Below are 20,123 nucleotides of genomic sequence, written 5' to 3' on the forward strand. Positions count from 1 at the left end.
AAGGCTCAGAAGCACCTGAAGAGCACCCGGGGAGCTGTGAACAGGATTCATAAACGTGCCAGATGCTCCCCTGTTGCTCACGGCCAGCCCCTTCCTGCAAGCGCCATCTGGATGTTCCAGGGTGCTCTATTTCCAGCCAACTGTATTCAGGGTGGCTTCAAGCCATCCCAAAGTTGCCATCTGTTATCAGCCAGTTACATGCAGGTCTCATTTTGGGCAGGAGCTCACAGGAGCAAAGCTTTGGAGTCTCTAAATGTGTTCTTTCTTTCTTACTCCCTCCCCCACCCCAAGAAAACCACTTGCTTCTGGGCTCCATTGTTCAAACCCCCTGTGAGAAGTTTGCTGAACTCTAGGATTTGACAAACTTTCTAATATTTTTTTCCACACACAGAAGATGATAAATAACCAGAACATATAAAGCAGACAGATGGTAATCTTCATCATGCCACTGTGGCCACACAGGAGAAAAGTAGGGCATTTTTTGTAGCAGGAGTTCCTTTGCATGTTAGGCCACACACCTCTGATGTAGCCAATCCTCCAAGAGCTTACTGGGCTCTTAATACAGGGTGCAGAGTGGTAAAGCTGCAGTACTGCAATCGGAGCCCTCTGCTCATGACCTGAGTTCAATCCCGGCAGAAGCTGGTTCAGGTAGCCGACTCCATGTCAACTAGGCTTCCCAACCCCCCCACCCTGGTAGGGGACCCCCAAATTTGCAGCCTCCTCCCCCGCTCTCCAAAAATCCGGAAGCGGGGGGGGGGGGGGAGAGAACATGCGTGTAGGCATCATGTAGTTGTAGAGCTTCTGATCCGTTTGTAAAATGTGTGCCTTTAAGGCTGTACAGGAAACAGGAAACAGGAAGGGCTTCATTGGAAAGTGTCAGTAATAGTTTCCATGGAGAACGGCCCCTCCCTTTCTTTTGCTTTCATTTTCACAGCAAGTAAAGTTCTGCAGGAAGAAGATCTAGTAAGTATTTGTGTGTGGGAGAGAGAGAGGGGGCAGGGGATTCCCTGGTTTGGAGGCCCTCCCCCCCCCTTTAGAACGCATTGGCAGGGGGAGGGAAATATCTACTGGGCACTCTATTATTCCCTATGGAGAACAATTCCCATAGCGAATAATAAAGAATTGATCTGTGGGTATTGGGGGCTCTGGGGGGGCTATTTTTTGAGGTAGAGGCGCCAAAATTTTAGTATAGCATCTAGTGCCTCTCCCCTGAATACCCCCCAAGTTTCAAAACGATTGGACCAGAGGGTCCAAAAGATGGTGCCCCTATCCTTAATTATTTCCTATGAAAGAAAGGCATTTAAAAAGGTGTGCTGTCCCTTTAAATGTGATGGCCAGAATTCCCTTGGAGTTCAATTATGCTTGTCACACCCTTGTTCCTGGCTCCACCCCCAATGTCTCCTGGCTCCACCCTCAAAGTCTCCTGGCTCCGCCCCCAAAGTCCCCAGATTTTTCATTAATTGGACTTGGCAACCCTAAGGTCGACTCAGCCTTCCATCCTCAAAATGAGCACCCAGCTTGCTGGGGGTCAAGTGTAGATAACTGAGGAAGGCAATGGCAAACCACCCCGTAAAAAGTCTGCCTTGAAAACATCATGATGCGACATCACCCCAGTGTTGGAAACGACTGGTGCTTGCACAGGGGACTGCCTTTACCTTTTACTGTAAGCTCCAGAAGGATTGTCTACCTTGTGTGTATGTGTACGGCCTAATATGCAAAGAAGTTCCTGCTACAAAAAAAGCCCCGGGAGAAAGTCATTTTAAAAGTATGATGGGAATAAGGTCTTATTATGACAATTCTAATTCAAGAAGCCTTTTAAGGTAGACGCTGAGCTGATATAATTTAGTCCACCTCCCAGTGATGTCAGGGGTGTGCGGCATATGCAAATGAGTTGTGCTAATGAGCTCCAGCACCTCTTTTTCTATGAAATGACCGCTGGTCACGTAGACTTTATCGATACCCATGAGTTATGAGCAAACCGTTTGTTTTCTGTCCCTGCCTTGGAAGAGCCACCTGAAACATGGTGTCGTCACCTCTCGAGCTCTGGAGAGGGCGATTTTTCTTCACACCTGGCCTAGAGTTTAATTGGGGCTTGTTGCGGTTTTATTATTTTTTTTTTTTAAACCTCATTAGTCTTTGGCTCTTTGAAGGACTGGGAGAAACTTCGTCCTCAGCAAGCCAAGTACAGACTGATCGGGGCCCTGAGCTGACAAACATTTCAAGCAAGGGAGAAAATGTTACAGATTTACTGTAAGTGTGGGCGTCAGGCCGCAGTTAATGGCTGCCTCTTGACCTGCCTTTGTCTCTGAGGACTGCCGTCGATTGGAGCTGTATTTCATGCCATTCCGTAGCATATAATTTGGAGCAGATTTCGTCATTGGAGGGGGAGGCAAGGGCTGGGAACCAGCTTGAGGCTCCCAGTGTGAAAACCAAACAATAAAGGTAATACGAATAATAATATTTGGCATGCATGCCGAGCCTTTTAAATGCCCAACTGCTGCATGAATATTAATCAGTCTTCCAGCTGAAAATGGATCACATCACGGACGGGTGAAGTGAGGCAGTAGGCCCCTGTTGCCTTAACCCGATTGGTCAGGAGCTCCAGAAGCAGGGGGTGTTTTGTCCTAGAATGGCAACATAGGCCTGCCCTTCCCTTTTTAAGTGCTCAGCAGCAGTGCCTACACTTAACTTCCTGCAAATATTGCTGTTATTCAGAAAACTGTAACCATTCTATCATGCTTTTCAGTGTATCTCTCCGTCTCCCACTCTAAAACTGCAGTCACAAGTTACTTATTGGGCCAATGTCAGGGGTTGGCATGATTGGTGAGGGGTCTGGAGGGTGAGGGGTATGGAGATCATGTCCTATGAGGAAAGGTTGAAGGAGCTGGGGATGTTTCGCCTGGAGAGGAGGTGGCTGAGAGGTGATACGATCACCATCTTCAAGTACTTGAAGGGCTGTCATATAGAGGATGGTGTGGAATTGTTTTCTGTGGCCCCAGAAGGTAGGACCAGAACCAATGGATTGAAATTAAATCAAAAGAGTTTTTGGCTCAACATTAAGAAGAACTTCCTGGCCGTTAGAGCGGTTCCTCAGTGGAACAGGCTTCCTCGGGAGGTGGTGGGCTCTCCTTCCTTGGAGGTTTTAAAACAGAGGCTAGATGTCCATCTGACAGCAGTGAAGATCCTGTGAATTTAGGGGGAGATGTTTGTGAGTTTCCTGCATTGTGCAGGGGGTTGGACTGGATAACCCTGGAGGTCCATTCCAACTATATGGTTCTATGATTGACAAGCTACCAGCCCCTAAGAGGCCCCAATGCTGAGTCGGACCCCTGACTGATGAGTCTTAGAGAAGCATAGGAAGTCACACTCCACTCCCTGTCCCCAGAGCTTCCTGTCGATGTCAAACACCAACCGAGCTTGAAGTATGGAGGATTATCCACTCTGGCACTTAGGAAAAACAGAGGAGGATTAGCTGCTTCAGGGGGGTACAGCCTAATATGCAAAGGAGTTCCTGCTACAAAAATAGCCCTGGTTTTGCAAGCATCAAACCTACCTGTCAACAAAGGCATGGTGCAATATAAAGATTGGGTCGTTTGCTGATCCTTGTACTTCAGACATGGTGCCATTCATGTAGATGTGCAAGGCATTATGCAAACTGCTTTGGGATGTATTCGAAATCGCAGTGCTTGGATTCGCAAACCCTGTTGGTAAAAAAATAAACTGTGCAGTAAAAGGCAATGCATACACATTGAATTTAAAGAATGGCGGAAGAGTCAACTGATTGGTCCAAAATGGGGGGCAGAGGCTTTTCACTGATGCCTTATATAGAGAAAAGGCTTAAAGCACAGCACTCATTCACGCTTAGTTTCCAGATTCAGTTCAAAGCTCTAATTTGTACCTTATAGAGGACAGAGCTTCCATTAGCTGAAGGGGATCTCCAGCTTCAGAGATAGATTGCCTCTGAAGATTAGATGCTGTGGGGCAGTCAGTGTCCTTTTTTAAAAAAACATATTATAAGTTTATTTTAAAAATTCCAGGTTATACAGAACTTTGTTGGATGAAGTAGTATCAAGAAGATTAATTCCACACATAAATTCTACTGTGCATAAAGTACTATGGTATATATAACTTTGAAGAATATCTTATTTAGCATTTAAGGCAATGTCCGATAGATAGATAGATAGATAGATAGATAGATAGATAGATAGATAGATAGATAGATAGATAGATAGATAGATAGATAGATAGATAAAGAAATAAAAACATATATAAATAAATATATTTGTCTTAGCAGTAGTATGTGCGAAAAGGATTCTAGGGGTCTTAGTGGATCATATTCTGAACATGAGTCAACAGTGATGTGGTGGCTAAAAAGGCAAGTGCAATATTGGGCTGTATTAACAGAAGTATAGTGCCCACATCAGGTGAAGTGATGGTATCACTTTACTCTGCTCTGGTAACATTTTGTTCAGTTTCAGGCACCACATTTTAAGAAGGATATAGACAAGTTGGAACGGGTCCAGAGGAGGGCGATGAAGATGGTGAGAGGTCTAGAGACTAAGTCCTATGAGGAAAGGTTGAAGGAGGTGGGGATGTTTAGCCTGGAGAGGAGGCGGCTGAGAGGTGATATGATCACCATCTTCAACTACTTGAAGGGCTGTCATATAGAGGATGGTGTGGAATTGTTTTCTGTGGCCCTGGAAGGTAGGACCAGAACCAGTGGGTTGAAATTAAATCAAAAGAGTTTCAGGCTCAACATTAGGAAGAACTTCCTGACCGTTAGAACGGTTCCTCAGTGGAACAGGCTTCCTCCTTGGGAAGTGGTGGGCTCTCCTTCCTTGGAGGTTTTTAAATAGAGGCTAGATGGCCATCTGACAGCAGTGAAGATCCTGTGAATTTAGGGGGAGGTATTTGTGAGTTTTCTGCGTTGTTCAGGGATTGGACTGGATGACCCTGGAGGTCCCTTCCAACTCTATGATTCTATGAATATCTTATTAAGGATAAATTAACTGATAGTTGGGCTAGAACTTTTGACTCTTAAGCTAAGAATAATACCTTGCTCCATCCCAAGCCAAATGAGAAAAAGAGAAAGAGGGGATATCATATGTTGGAAAGAATTATAGTGAGAGAAATTGAAGGTAAGTTGTGTTACCAGGTAAGATGTTTTTAGATTCAGTACATTCCAGAAATGGAAGTCATTTTTCTTCAAAAGATGTGATCTTAAAAAACAACAACAATGTGATCTTGGGGTAAATGTCGGACAAGGAAAGTTGTGCCGTGATTTTCTCCATTATTAAAATGTCCCAGGTTTTGTAAACCAGAGTTCAAGTGCTGGTAAGGTGTTGGATTTCCACAGAGATACTATAGTCATTTTAGCAGCTGTAAGAAGACTTTAAATCAAAAAGTCAGTGACTGATTGGCTACTGTTGTGCAATGCTGTCTCCCTTCCAGGCCCCCTTCTCCCCCCCCCCCAAAAAAAAAAAACCCCTCTTGGGATATCCAGGCTTGCACCAGGCAATCTATTCTAACAGACTCAGTCCAGGAGATCTGAAAGAATGTTTGATATACAGGGCTCTTTTTACAAGGCCTACTGTAAGCTCTTGGAGGATTGGCTACATCAAGGCGGTGTGGCCTATTAAGCAAAGGAGCTCCTGCTAAAAGAAAAACCTGGTTAGAATATTGAAGACATATTCAGCCTAATGCAGCTCACTGGCTTGTTGAGCCTCAGCCAATAGAAGGAAGAGAAGCTTGGCTCAGTAGCTCTGCTGTGCAGTTCAGAGAGCCTGGCAAAACAAAGCTATCCCTCCATCCAGGGGTGGAATTCTAGCAGGAGCTCCTTTGCATATTAAGCCACACCCCTTGATGTACCCAGTCCTCCAGGAGTTTACAAGGCTCTTTTTTGTAAGCTCTTGGAGGACTGGCTACATCAAGGGGGTGTAGCCTGATATGCAAAGGAGTTCCTGCTACCCAAAAAAGCCCTGCTGATCTTCATCGACCAAAGATCTGGTTCATTACAAACACAGCTTTTTTTTTTTTTAGCAGGAACGCACAGGAACACAGTTTTGGCTGGCTTGGTGTCAGGGGGTGTGGCCTAATATGCAAATGAATTCCTGCTGGTTTTTTTCCTACCAAAAAAGCCCTGAGTACAAGGGAAGCTTTAAGTCGGCTCTACAGAATGTCCAAAGTGACCGCCCCCCTCCCCCAGGCGCTTCCAGCATCTCACATTCCTGCAACTAATTTTTCATCAGAAATTGTCGGACAAGAAATTACACCACCGGATTGCATGCTTGCCCGAGAATTGTATCCAGGAGTCAAGAACTCGGCCAATCAAACGGTTCCTCTTCAGCGATCTTCATTTGTTGGAGAGCCGACAGTGCAAGACACATTGAAAAGGTTTCGGAAAGAGTATATCTGTATTAATTGCTTGGGGTTACTCAAGGGGGAACGGCCAAGGTTCCCTACATCATTCTTCGCCTGCGCCTTTCGACTCCCGATTCAAACATCCATGACCCTCTGGCTCCGGTAATGTGAGATTGCTTCTTTTCTGGTTGGTTCTCTTCCAAATGACTGCAAGCTGTTTCACACATGCATGCTTTTACCTGACGCTTGCAATGCCAAAGGATTCACGAGGGCCTGAACAGGGCTACCCCACCCTGTCTGAAGAAGACTGCAGATTTATACCTCAGCCTTCTCTCTGAATCAGAGACTCAGAGTGGCTTATAATCTCCTATATCTTCTCCCCCCACAACAGACACCCTGTGAGGTGGGTGGGGCTGAGAGGGTTCTCCCAGCAGCTGCCCTTTCAAGGACAACTCCTGTGAGAGCTATGGCTGACCCAAGGCCATTCCAGCAGCTGCAAGTGGAAGGAATCAAACCTGGTTCTCCCAGATAAGAGTCCGCACACTTAACCACTACACCAAACTGGCTCTTGTCTAAAGACATTGAGTTCAGTGGATTTAGAAAGCTGTAACTCAGCTTATGATTGGTCTCATTGCTCCACATGGGGGAAGAAGATAAAGGAGATTGCAAGCCGCTCTGAAGCTCCGATTCAGAGAGAAGGGCAGGGTATATATCTGCAGTCTTCTGCTTCTTCATTCCAGAAATTTGATTTATATCCTGCCCTCTACTCAAAAGCTCAGAGTGGCTCACAATCTCCTTTATCTTCCTCCCCCACAACAGAAACCCTGTGAGGTAAGTAGGGCTGAGAGAGCTCTCCCAGCAGCTGCCCTTTCAAGGACAACTCTGCGAGAGCCATGGCTGACCCAAAGCCATTCCAGCAGCTGCAAGTGGAGGAGTGGGGAATCAAACCTGGTTCTCCCAGATAAGAGTCCGCACACTTAACCACTACACCAAAATTGTGAAATGAGCCTCTCCAGGCTGTTTTGGACTTTCACACCAGCATATTTGCATATTAGGCCATACCCCTCTTATGTAGCCAATCCTCCAAGAGCTTATAGGGCTCTTAGTACAGGGCCAACTGTAAGCTCCAGGAGGATTGGCTACATCAGGGGTGTGTGGCCTAATATGCAAAGGAGTCCCTGCTACAAAAAAACCCCTGGGTCACACCACTCAAGTATATGCGAGGTGCTTTCCTGGCTCTCCACAGGCATTCAGATGGCTGGGGAAAGTGCCCCACAATCGCATTAGAGACTTGTCACCAGTTAGTGACTAGTTGCTTTTTAAGGCAGAATAGAGGTGGCGGATGATGGGGGTCTTTACCCCACCATGAGATGGGACCCAGATGTGCATGTATGAATGCACCATTTTGATCTAGTTATTGGGGAGGGGGGGCGGGGTTGCCTGTGCGGACCCAAATTGGCTGTCTGAATTCAGCCCTCTTTTATCTCTCTGTTAGTGGACGCTGAGAAGCTCATCAATGGAGCACAAAGGGAACATACTTTTCATCTATGTGCAAATATGCATGGATTAAAGGGAACGAGGGCAGCATGATACAGCCTGGCCCGGTTAGGGTTGCCAATCCCCAGGTGGAAAATAAATGCTTAAGCAGTTCCTTTCATAAGGATGCAATTATTATCATCACAAACCAACATTCATTAGATGCCCATAGAAAAATCAAAAAGTTATTTCACGCCGCTCTTGTAAGGTAGCACTTTCAAAATCAGAATGTTATTTCACATCACTCTTGTGAGGTAGTACTTTACAGTCCACTGTCTCAGTTCTCCTTTGCTTGAAAGACGTAGACAGTCCCTCGCTTGTATAGGATTCCTCCTATGGGTAGCAGACCAAAGTGTGCGGTGCGACGGCTACACAGGTCCTAAGTTCACTTTTGTGTTTTGTTCACCTTCCGCTGGCCGCTTTCTTTTAGCTTTGGAACCCGTGCTAAAGGCAGTCGCTCACACGTTACAATACAATGTTACTTTGCAGCTTGCACGAATGGTTTATTTGCATATTAGGCCATACCCCCCTGAAAACAGTGGTTTATTTCTAGTGTTTGCTAATCAGTACACTGCAGTTTCCGGTTTGCCCAATCCCCAGGTGGGGGCAGGGGATCCCCGGGGTTTGAGGCCCTCCCTCCACTTCAGGGTCATCAGAAAGCGGGGGGAGGGGAGGGAAATGTCTGCTGGGAACTCTATTATTCCCTATGGAGACTTATTCCCATAGATAATAGTGGAGAATTGATCCGCGGGTTTGCGGGGCTCTAGAGGGGCCTGCTTTTTTGAGGTAGAGGCACCATGTTTTCCGTATAGCATCCAGTGCCTCTCCCTAAAATATCTCCCAAGTTTCAAAAAGATTGGACCAGGGGGTCCAATTGTATGAGCCCTCAAAAAAGACGCCCCCTATCCTTCATTATATCCTATGGAAGGTATTGAAAAGGTGAGCGGTCCCTGGCCAGAACTCCCTTTGGAATTCAATTGTGCTTGTCACAACCTTGCTCCTGGCTCCACCCCCAAAGTCTTCCGGCTCCACCCTCAAAGTCCCCAGATACTTCTTGAATTGGACTTGGCAACCCTAGGTCCAGTCAGGTGTGGGAAGCTAAGCAGGGCCGGTACTTGGAAGGGAGACCCCTTGAGGAAGTCTTTGCAGAGTAGGGATGCCACGTCCAACTCAAGAAATATCTGGGGACCCTGGGGGTGGAGCCAGGACACTTTGGGGGTGGAGCCAGGACACTTTGGGGGTGGAGTCAGGACACTTTGGGGTGGAGCCAGGAGCAAGATTGTCACAAGCACAACTGAACTCCAAAGGGAGTTCTGGCCCTTTCATTTAAAGGGACCGCATGCCTTTTAAATGCCTTCCCTCCATTGGGAAATAATGAAGGATAGGGGCGCCTTCTTCTGGGGCTCATAAAATTGGACCCCCTTGTCCAACCTTTTTTAAACTTGGAGGGTGTTTTGAGGAGAGGTACTGGATGTTATGCTGAAATTTTGGTGCCTCTGTCTCAAAAAACAGCCCCTCTAGGCTCCCAGATACTCAAGAATCAAGTCTTCATTATACTCTATGGGAATTGGTCCCCATAGGAAATAATGGAGTAACCAGCAGACACCCCCTCCCTTTTCTGATGACCCTGAAGCAGGGGGAGAATCTCCAAACCGGGGGATCCCCTGCCTCTACCTGGGGATTGACAGCCCTATTGCAGAGGGAGGTCATAGCAAAGCCACCTCTGCTTTTCCCATGCCTCGAGGGCCCTTTGTCAAGGTCATTGTAAGCCACCTGCGACTTCATGGAACTTTGCACACCCATTCATAGGTTAAAGCAAACAATTCTGCAGTTTAAAAGTGAAAAATTGACTCAGGCTGAAACCCTGTTCACGCTTAAAAAAAAAAAGTAGTTTCCTGTGCAAGCATCAGTTGTTTCCAACTCTGGAGTGACGTCGCATCACAACGTTTACATGGCAGACTTTTTACGGGGTGGTTTGCCATTGCCTTCCCCAGTCATCTACACTTTCCCCCCTGCAAGCGGGGTACTCATTTTACCGACCTCGAAGGGAAGGCTGAGTCAACCTGGAGCCAGCTACCTGAACCTAGCTTCCGCCGGGATCGAACTCAGGTCGTGAGCTTTGACTGCAGCACTGCTTACATGGCTGCAATCTTACTGTGAGTAAACATGCATCATACGACAAGGTAAGAATTTTTTTTAAAGTAATCTTAAGTAATTAAAAGAGGGGGGGGAGTGACAAAAGAGGAAAACCAAAAGGAACAGAAAATTATAGATTGCAAAACCCACCTTCCTACGCTTCACGCTTGAACACTGTTTACATAGCAACATCATGCACGTCTGAACAGTCTCTCCTGTATGCTCTCTGTCTTTTAAGAAATTAGTCATGGTATTTTCCCCCCATGTCTCTGGCATTAATTAAAGCAATTGATTTGCATGTAACAATAACCATCCATATTTCCACATTTGCCTGAGATGGCGATGGCTTACCTTTCTCAATAACTTTGCTATTATCTCTTTTTGGCACCTTCTCATAAATTACCCACCAGATTTCAATCCGATTTCCATACCTAAGCTCTGAGATCTTTTACGAGTACCCTTGCGGTTTATGACAAAGTGCACTGCCTGTAATCCCAGTGATTATGTGCCATATCTCTGCCCGTATGATTTTACATTGCCCCCAGATAGACAGGGTAGCCTCATTATGTATCTGTCAGGAGAATCTGCATGTTTACCCAGACAAAAGTCTCATTTTTATTCAGTGGGGATTACTTTCAGGTAAATGCCTTTAGGATTGCGGCGTATCTGCCTATCTGGTACATTTTAATCCCCTAATTTCTCCAAGTAGCTGAGGGATGTTTTATTTTATAAGGCCAGAAGAGAAGCCATGTTGGATCAGGCCAGTGGCCCGTCCAGCCCAACCCTTTGTGTCACACAGTGGCTGAAACCCAGGTGCCATCAGGAGGTCCACCAGCAGAGCCAGAACTCCAAAAACCCTCCCATTGTTGGCCCCCAAGAATACAGAGCATCACTGCCCCAGACAGAATGTTCCCTCTTTATCTTGTGGCTAGTGCCACTGATGGACCTCTACTCCAGTATTTCCTCTAAGCTGAGTTAGTGTGAGCTAGCTCACAGTTTTTTAGCCTCCAGCTCACACATTTTTGTCTTATCTCAGGAAAAATGGCCCCAGAGCAAACTAATTAATACAGTAGCTAACAACTTTAATGCCAGTAGCTCACAAAGTAGAATTTCTACTCACAGGACTCCACACACAGCTTAGAGGAAGTCTTGCTCTTCTCCATATGTTTCTCAGATCCCCTCTTGATAACAGAGACTACCACACAACCACCCTGTGAGGTAGGTTAGTTGGTGAGTGACCATCTAGTTAATATAATCCAGTGAGCATTGTGTCAAGACGTGGAACTTCAAACAGAGACGGATCATATTGTTGCAAAATTAATCCATTTATTTGAGAACATACAGTCTAGCGAAGTAGCAAGTTGAGTTTGATAACAGGCAGAGCTGAAGCCTTGCCTTTTTGTACATTTCAAAGAGAGGAAACAATACAGCATTCTCACACCCTTGGAGACAGTCGGCGCTTCCCATACCTCCTTATCTTTCTCCCAGGAAGCTACCCACTGGTTACTTTGAATATGCTAACTTCAAAGGCCCAGATGGCTTTCAGGCCTAGTGTGAAATTCCTCTCCTTGCGGTTAGGAATTGCCTTGGGGAAAGATACATGTTGCTGTTCTCACAGTTAGTAAAAGCAGGAAGTATAGCATAGCAAAATACAATATGGGGTTAGTCATGTCAAGCAGTTACACTCTACCAGTTACAATACTATATCTAAGTTACACGTCTGACACATTGTGGCAGAGTGCCTTCTACTACAGAGCACCACAGGAGTTGGGTTTTGTACCAGTCGTGCCTTGTCATGATTAAGACCACTGCCCTCCCCAGTGTTATACAGATATACCTCAAGACTGAAACTCGGTATTCATGCTTGGAAATGGGGTTGCCAACTCTGGGAAGGGAAATTCCTGCAGATTTGGGGGCAGAGTCCAGGGAGCTCCACTAGGGAGTAAGAGAGCTTAGCAGTGATGTATGTCCTTACAGTCCACCTTTCGAAGCTGCCATTTTCTCCTAATCTTTGTAGTGTGGAGACAGGGTCAGCACCAGGTTTTTCTGGGCTGACCCAGGATGGTGAGGGTGGGCGCCAAGGAGTGTACACACTGCTGCGGCACCCTGCTGCTCTCCCCTTCCCGAGGTTTGTGCAGACCTAGGAAGTGAAAAGCAGCAGGTAAGAGGGAGGGGGTGCACAGCAGTGCCCCTGTAGGCCAGGTAGCACCCTAGACAGCTGCCTATTTGGCCTACCCCTGTGTGGAGATCATTTATAATTCTCCCAGCCTCCCCAGGAATCTCGCAACCCTACTTGGAAAGCATACTGCCCGTTATGTAGGAATTGCACATCCTCTCTCTAATGAGATATGAACACATGACGCTGCCTTGTAATGAGTCAGGCAATCAGTCTGTTGAAGTCAGCCTTGTCTGCTCTGGCTGGCAGCAGCTCTCCAAGTTTCATAGGAGTGGCTTGTCTGTCCAACATTCTTTCTTTCTTTCACCTGTCTGTTCGAGCATGTCCCTATGGATTACAAAATACTGACATGTACCTGCACCGCTGCCCGGGAAATGCAGTTCCACCCAGCCAGTGGCTGAGTGAGCACACACCAACATGATGATTGTCCCTAAGCTCCAAAGCAGCCCATACACTGATTTGGAGCCAGTTTGGTGTAGTGGTTAAGTGTGTGGACTCTTATCTGTGAGAACCGGGTTTGATTCCCCACTCCTCCACTTGCAGCTGCTGGAATGGCCTTGGCTCAGTCAGAGCTCTCTTATCTGGGAGAACCGGGTTTGATTCCCCACTCCTCCACTTGCACCTGCTGGAATGGCCTTGGGACAGCCATAGCTCTGGCAGAGGTTGTCCTTGAAAAAGCGGCATCTGGGAGAGCCGTCTCAGCCCCACCCACCTCACAGGGCGTCCGTTGTGAGGGGAGAAGATATAGGAGATTGTCGGCTGCTCTGAGACTCTGTCCTTGAAAGGGCAGCTGCTGTGAGAGCCCTCTCAGCCCCACCCACCTCACAGGGTGTCTGTTGTGGGGGAGGAAGGGAAAGGACATTGTAGGCAGCTCTGAGACTCTGTCCTTGAAAGGGCAGCTGCTGTGAGAGCCCTCTCAGCCCCACCTACCTCACAGGGTGTCTGCTGTGGGGGAGGAAGTTAAAGAAGATTGTGAGCCGCTCAGAGTCTCTGATTCAGAGAGAAGGGCGGGGTATAAACCTGCACTCTTCTTTACCTGGGCCACCAGATTCAAAATGATCTAAAGCATTGGTACTCCCTTGCAATGGCAAGTAAGCAAATCACTGAGGGGACCGATGGAAGCTCAGTGGGATATGACCAAGTCAAACAAGTCAAAGCAGTGCTGGACTGGCCTTGGGTTAGCCATAGCCCTGGCAGAGGTTGTCCTTGAAAGGGCAGCTGCTGTGAGAGCCCTCTCAGCCCCACCCACCTCACAGGGTGTCTGTTGTGGGGGGAGAAGATATAGGAGATTGTAAGCTGTTTTGAGTCTCTGATTCAGAGAGAAGGGTGAGGTATAAATCAGCAGTCTTCTTCTACAAAAAAAAAAAAAGCCCTGATCATCATCATCCATCATCATCTGAAGCAGGTGCTGTGAAAGACCTAGATTGCCAACCTCCAGGGAATGATGGGGCCTGGAGAACTTCCAGAATTACAACTGATCTCCAGACAACAGAGATCAGCTCCCCTGAGAGAAAATGGCTGCTTTGGAAGGTGGACTCTACAGCATTGCATCCTGCTGAGGTCTCTCCCCACCCTCCCCAGGATCCACCCACAAGTCTTCAGGAATTTTCAATACGAAAGATGGCTCCCTTGGAAATCCTCTGCCTGAGACCTTGGTGACAGCTGCTGCTAGTCTGAGTGGACAATACCGACCTTGATGGAAATATGAAGAAGAAGAAGGAGGAGGAGAAGGAGAAGAAGGAGGAGGAGAAGAAGGAGAAGAAGAATTTAACTTCATTAATTGTCCCATCCTCTGCCTGAGACCTTGGCGACAGATGCTGCTAGTCTGAGTGGACAATACCGACCTTGACAGAGAGATGATAAAGAAGAAGAAGACATTGGATTTATATCCCACCCTCCATGCCGAATCTCAGAGTGGCTCACGATTTCCTTTATCTCCCTCCCCCACAACAGACACCCTATGAGGTGGGTGAGGCTGAGAGAGCTCTCCCAGAAGCTGCTCTTTCAAGGACAACCTCTGCCAGAGCTATGGCTGACCCAAGGCCATTCTAGCAGGTGCATGTGGAGGAGTGGGGAATCAAACCTGGTTCTCCCAGAGATGGCCAGATTCAGTATAAGGAAGCTTCGGGTGTTCCCAAAAAGCCACTCAAGTCTGATTCTGGCAAGAAAAGAAAAGGAGCCACGGAGAAGACTGTTTGGCGTCAAAGCTAACAAGAAATGAGAGTTCTCGGTATTTGGCAAGGGGGTGGCAATCTGACAGTATTTGGAGAGAGATTTGGAGAGCGCTGAACAATATGACAGACAGAAGGTAGGCGTCTTTTTGAACACTGCAGGGCCCCGAGCAGGTGATGTATCTAATAGCACGCAGCCAGACAGAGCTAAGACAGTGAGCTGTATAACTAACCATGCCGAACGTTTGAGGAATGCTTTACCCAAAAGACAGCAGATGTGTTGAAAGGGGAGGGGGAAAAAAGATTTCATTTCAGGACTCCTAAGGAAAGTGTGTTATCTAAGGACATCTTAGAAGGAAACAGGCAGCCTAACGTGGATGTACTGCAGAACTAGATTTTTCAGACAGATTTTTCCAGATAAAGAGTATTTATTATTTATTTACAAATTTATAATATAGTGGGTTCAACGCAAAGGAGAGGCGAGGTGGTGGTGATCATAGCTCTTTATTAAATGCAGCATAGTGTAGGGCTGCACTAAAAGACTGAAGAACTAGGCCAACGAGGCCGACTATATATGAACATATGAACATATAAAGCTGCCTTATACTGAATCAGACCCTCGGTCCATCAAAGTCAGTATTGTCTTCTCAGACTGGCAGCGGCTCTCCAGCGTCTCAAGCTGAGGTTTTTCATGCCTACTTGCCGGGACCCTTTTTTGAAGATGCCAGGGATTCAACCTGGGACCTTCTGCTTACCAAGCAGATGCTCTACCACTGAGCTACCATCCCTCCCCCATTCTTATATACAACTCAGGGTTCCCACGCAAGCACGTTATTGGATCATTCAAACCAGCAGGGGGGCCATGATTGGAGCAGGGCAGCAGGGATTTGGATCCTACTGCCCATTGTTTCCGAGTCCCCAAGCTCATGGCTCCAATGAGCCAGGCAGGAACGCCCATCGTAGTCTTCACTTAGGTCCTCATATACAACAAAATTCATACCCCATCTTTCCGTGCTCATAACGGCCACCAAGATGGGTAACAGTTCAAATATACACGATAAAAACCACATTTTAAAAACGACATTGCAGAGCTGGAAGAAAGTGCAGAGGAGGGCAACCAAAATGACGAGGGGGTTGAGTGCTGTCCCAAACTGACAGCCAGTTTGGTGTAGTGATTGAGTGCAAGGACTCTTATCTGGGAGAACCAGGTTTAATTCCCCACTCCTTCACCTACAGTTGCTGGAATGGCCATAGCCATAGCTCTTGTAGGAGTTGTCCCTGGAAGGGCAGCTTCTGGGAGAGCCCTCTCAGCCCCATCCACCTCACAGGGTATCTGTTGTGGGGGAAGGAGATTGTGAGCCGCTCTAAGACTCTGATTCAGAGAGAAGGACAGGGTATAAATCTAAGGTCTTCTTCTTCTTCAGTTTGGGTAGTGGTTAAGAGCAGAAGATTCTAATCTGAAGAACTGGATTTGATTCCTCATTCCTCCTCATGAAGCCTACTGAGTCACAGTGCTCTCAGAGCTGTTCTCTCGTGAGCAGTTCTCTCCGAGCTCTCTCTCAGCCCCACCTACCTCACAGGGTGTCTGTTATGGGGAGATGAAGGGAAGGAGATTGCAAACTACTTTGAGACACCTTCAGATAGTGAAAGGGCAGGGTATAAAACCAAACCTTCTTCATCTTTTATGAGGAAAGACTGAAGAGTCTGGGACTTTTCAGTGTAGAAAAAGGGATGGCTAAGGATGGACATCTCCTGTCCTGGAGTACTTGCTGCCATAACCTGTCATGGCACCTTTAAGCGCTGACAGCCTGTTGCTAGAGAAACTTGCAACTTCATCACCCTTCAGGAGGACTTAAAGTCACTTTCAGCCTTCTCTGAAACAACATCTAAGGCAGGGGTGTTGAACTCATTTGTTATGAGGGCCGGATCTGACATAAATGAGACTTTGTTAGATCCAAATAGGCAGCCATGTTGGCCTGAAGTAGTAGAACAAAATAGGAGTCGATTACACCTTTAAGGCCAATTTAGTCAGGTTGGGTTAAGCATGCTGGGCCGGGCCATTTGTGTACCTATATAAGATTAGGTAGCAGAGATATAAATTTTATAAAGAACACAGACAAACACAAATATTTTTTTAAAAAAACAACAACCTTAAAACATGCTTAAAACATTAGCACTCATTGGTTTTAAAGTTGCTTTCTTTGTATTTCTCCCATGGGATCCAGGGAAATGGGCAAAGGAAGCTCTGACTCTTTCCTTCCTTCCCCAGGGGACTGGGGGGGGGGAGCCTTAGTCAATAGAAGGAAGAGAGGTGTGGCTCAGTAGCTCTGCTGTGCAATTGAGAGAGCCTGGCAAAGCAAGCTATTCCTCCCCCCTTCCTCCCCAAGGGAGGAGCCCGAGCCAACGGTGAAAATAGACGTTTTGCTCTGTAGCTCCTGTGCAATTGAGCAAGCTTTTAGAAAGCAAGCTGTTATGCAGAAGGAAGCAAGATATAGGGAGAAGGAAGTAGATGACAGCTAGTTGCTTGGGGGCCTGATAAGAGCCCTCTGGGGGCCTGATTTGGCCCCTGAACTGCATGTTTGACACCCCTGATAAAGCTTTCTGTACTCTTGACTCCAGCCACAGTGGGCTCCAGTCTTGTGTTCTGCCTTGAGGTGAACCTTGGCCTTGAGTGATGGGGGGCCTCAGAAACAACATGGGGAGGAGTGGAATCTACAGGAAAATGATCTTATGTATTCAGCTTTGGAAGAGCTGGGCAATGAATCGGGCTTATGCCTTGTGAGTGGAGGATAATGGAAAACAGGTTTGACCTAGTGCCTTGTTATTGGGGATTTAGAATATGGCATAGCAAAACTGATACTTAAAATTCTGTTTGAACAAAGAAAAGAGACCCATTTGCATTCCAGCTTTCCATTATGCTCAAGTTTTCTGATCCTCTTAAGAGGCTTATCTTTCCAGGATCAAAACCCACCCTGAACCACAAAGGAATGAGAAACGTCTACGAGCCACGACGGCTTTACGTTTGACCAGCCGAGAAGACTTATTTATAGGTTTCCCATTGGCTCGTGAGATGCCAACCCATTTGGTGGAAGCCTGTGACCATCGTTCCGTGACAGCTCCACAATGGAGCAAACAGGAACTCCCTTGGAGGGCAGTTTTGACTTGCAAAAACGGCATGGTGGAGAAGGCTGGAGCCCTGACATCAGCAGGGCCGGTGCTGGGGATTCTGCCGCTCGATGCAGACCCCTGTGCAGCGCCCCCCACCCAGCTCCTTTGGGAAATGAAATCATGTGCGCACAAAGCATATGTGTGGCATGATGACATCACTAAAAGTGACATAATCAAGCAGGCCAGGGGACAAGCCTTGCTCAGGCTTCTTGCATTGCAGGAAGCCTGATCGGGCTCGGGGGGGGGGGGGAGCCGACGCTTGCATACCACTCTCCTTGCAAAGGAGCACGGTATGCAAGCCCTGTCCCTGCTCAGGCTTCTTGCGTTGGACAAGATGGGCCTCTGGTCTGATCCCGGATGCCTTCCTGTTTTTGAGTTTTCATTTTCAGCTGCGGAAATAGTAGGAACGATAGTCGAGTGATTTATTGGACTGGGGTTCCAGTAGGGTTGCCAATCCCAGGTGGGGACAGGGGATCCCCCGGTTTGGAGGCACCCCCCCCCCGCTTCAGGGTCATCAGAAAGCGGGGGGAGGGGAGGGGAATGTCTGCTGGGAACTCTGTTATTCCCTATGGAGAGTTATTCCCATAGAAAATAATGGAGACTTGATCCGCCGGTATCTGGGGCTCTGGGGGGGGCTGTTTTTTGTGGTAGAGGCACTAAATTTTCAGTATAGCATCTAGTGCCTCTCCCCAAAATATCCCCCAAGTTTCAAAACGGTTGGACCAGGGGGTCCAATTCTATGAGCCCCAAAAGAAGGTGCCCCTATCCTTTATCATTTCCTATGGAAGGAAGGCATTGAAAAGGTGTGCCGTCCCTTTCAATGTGATGGCCAGCACTCCCTTTGGAGTTCAGTGATGCTTGTCACAGCCTTGATCTTGGCTCCACCCCTAATGTCTCCTGGCTCCACCCCCAAAGCCTCCTGGCTCCACCCCAAAAGTCCCCAGATATTTCTTACATTGGACTTGGCAACCCTAGGTTCCAGTGAAGAAAAAAAAGAATTCTCTTTTGAAAAAAAATGTTTTCTGGATATCGTTGGGAAAAGCTGCCTACAAACGGAAAAGCTGTGGGAAAGGCCTTGAGTCAGCCATAGCTCTCGTAGGAATTGTCTTTGAAAGCGAAGCTTCTGTGAGAGCTCTCTCAGCCAAACCCACCCCACAGGTTGTCTGTTGTGGGGGAAGGAGATGAAGGAGATTGTGAGCCGCTCTGGGACTCTGGTTCAGAGAGAAGGGCGGGGAATCAATCTGTGGTCTTCTTCTTCTTCTTGTGAGAGTTTGATTTATGACAGGGTATGAGAATATATAATATTTTTTGCATTGTTTGATTTTGCAGGCTGATCATCACAGAAACTGTTTGGTTTTTCTCCAGTCACCCATTTGGGGACTGGCAACCCTATATCATAATCCTATTCTGGATTGTGACCTAAACCAGTAAATTATATAAAGTGGGTTATAGGGCTGCCTGGCCAGTTGCTATGCTGGGAGTCCCCCTGCCAACAGCTGTCTTTGCCTGCTGCCAGAGTGGCAGCAGGAAGGGGAAATGTAAAAACCAGCAATTGCAGCTGTTCTGCTACATCACTCAAGAAAAATCCAAGAAGGGACAGGAAGTAACTTTAGGAATAACCAGAAACTCCATGGTTTTACCGTAGAGTTTCTGGTGATTCCTAGAGCTATCCTGGATTTTCCCCTTGGCTACCCTAAGGGGGGGGGGATGTAAATGTCTAGCTTCACAAGCTATTAAAAAGCTGATGATATTATGCATCTTTTGCAACTACAGTAGAATCCGCAAATCTCCCTGGGAGATGAACAGTAACCATAAATTATACAGCTATATCACAAACTGCAGCAGCTCAGGAAACTTTCAATTTATTACAGGTTATGAGTTTGTGATGTTGTTTCTTTAAGCTCAAAATCATGAGAAATAAATCGATACAAAAGGGCATTAATGGCAGGTCTCCAACTTAGCATAATGGGACGGAATCCCACCCTCAGCTAATATTTTAAAGCAGTCATTGCATAAATATGTCATATTTGCAAAGGCATTCACAACGATCAGCGTTTTGGTAAGCAGAGCGCAAAACATTTCTCTAATATATTGGGTAATAAATATATAGTTTTAGGTGGCTGACGAGGAAATGCCATAAATCAGGCTGACTCAGCTTGCGATCGGCTCAGCTGCCCACCTGCCGCAGATTCTGCTCTGCTTGGAACTTGGCAGCGTCCTTCGCAGTTACCGAAAGCCGTAAAATAAGAGGCTGATCAAGACCCAGATGGGATCAGTTCATACCAGGGCTTTTTTCGTAGCAGGAACTCCTTTGCGTATTAGGCCACACACCCCTGATGTAGCCAGTCCTCCTGGAGTTTACAGTGAGCCCCGTACTAAGAGCCCTGTAAGCTCTTGGAAGATTGGCTACATCAAGGGTGTGTGTCTTAATAGGCAAAGGAGTTCCTGCTACAAAAATTGCCCTGGTTCATACATTGTGGAATACAAGAGTTGGGCCTGAGATAAGAACATAAGAACATAAAAAGAAGCCATGTTGGATCAGGCCAATGGCTCATCCAGCCCAACACTCTGTGTCA

At 47.0% G+C, this 20,123-nt stretch overlaps 1 protein-coding gene across 1 annotated transcript in view; it reads right to left on the reverse strand.

Annotated features, from left to right (window-relative positions):
- Window positions 1-20,123, reverse strand: part of TYR (tyrosinase) — a 52,113-nt gene that overhangs the window by 8,835 nt on the left and 23,155 nt on the right. The window contains exon 3 of the mRNA XM_060235194.1: window positions 3,554-3,701. Coding sequence (XP_060091177.1) covers window positions 3,554-3,701 — 148 coding nt within the window. The remainder of the gene's footprint in view (window positions 1-3,553; window positions 3,702-20,123) is intronic.

This window comes from Heteronotia binoei, chromosome 3 (assembly GCF_032191835.1).
Source record: "Heteronotia binoei isolate CCM8104 ecotype False Entrance Well chromosome 3, APGP_CSIRO_Hbin_v1, whole genome shotgun sequence".
Taxonomy (NCBI): Eukaryota; Metazoa; Chordata; class Lepidosauria; order Squamata; family Gekkonidae; genus Heteronotia; species Heteronotia binoei.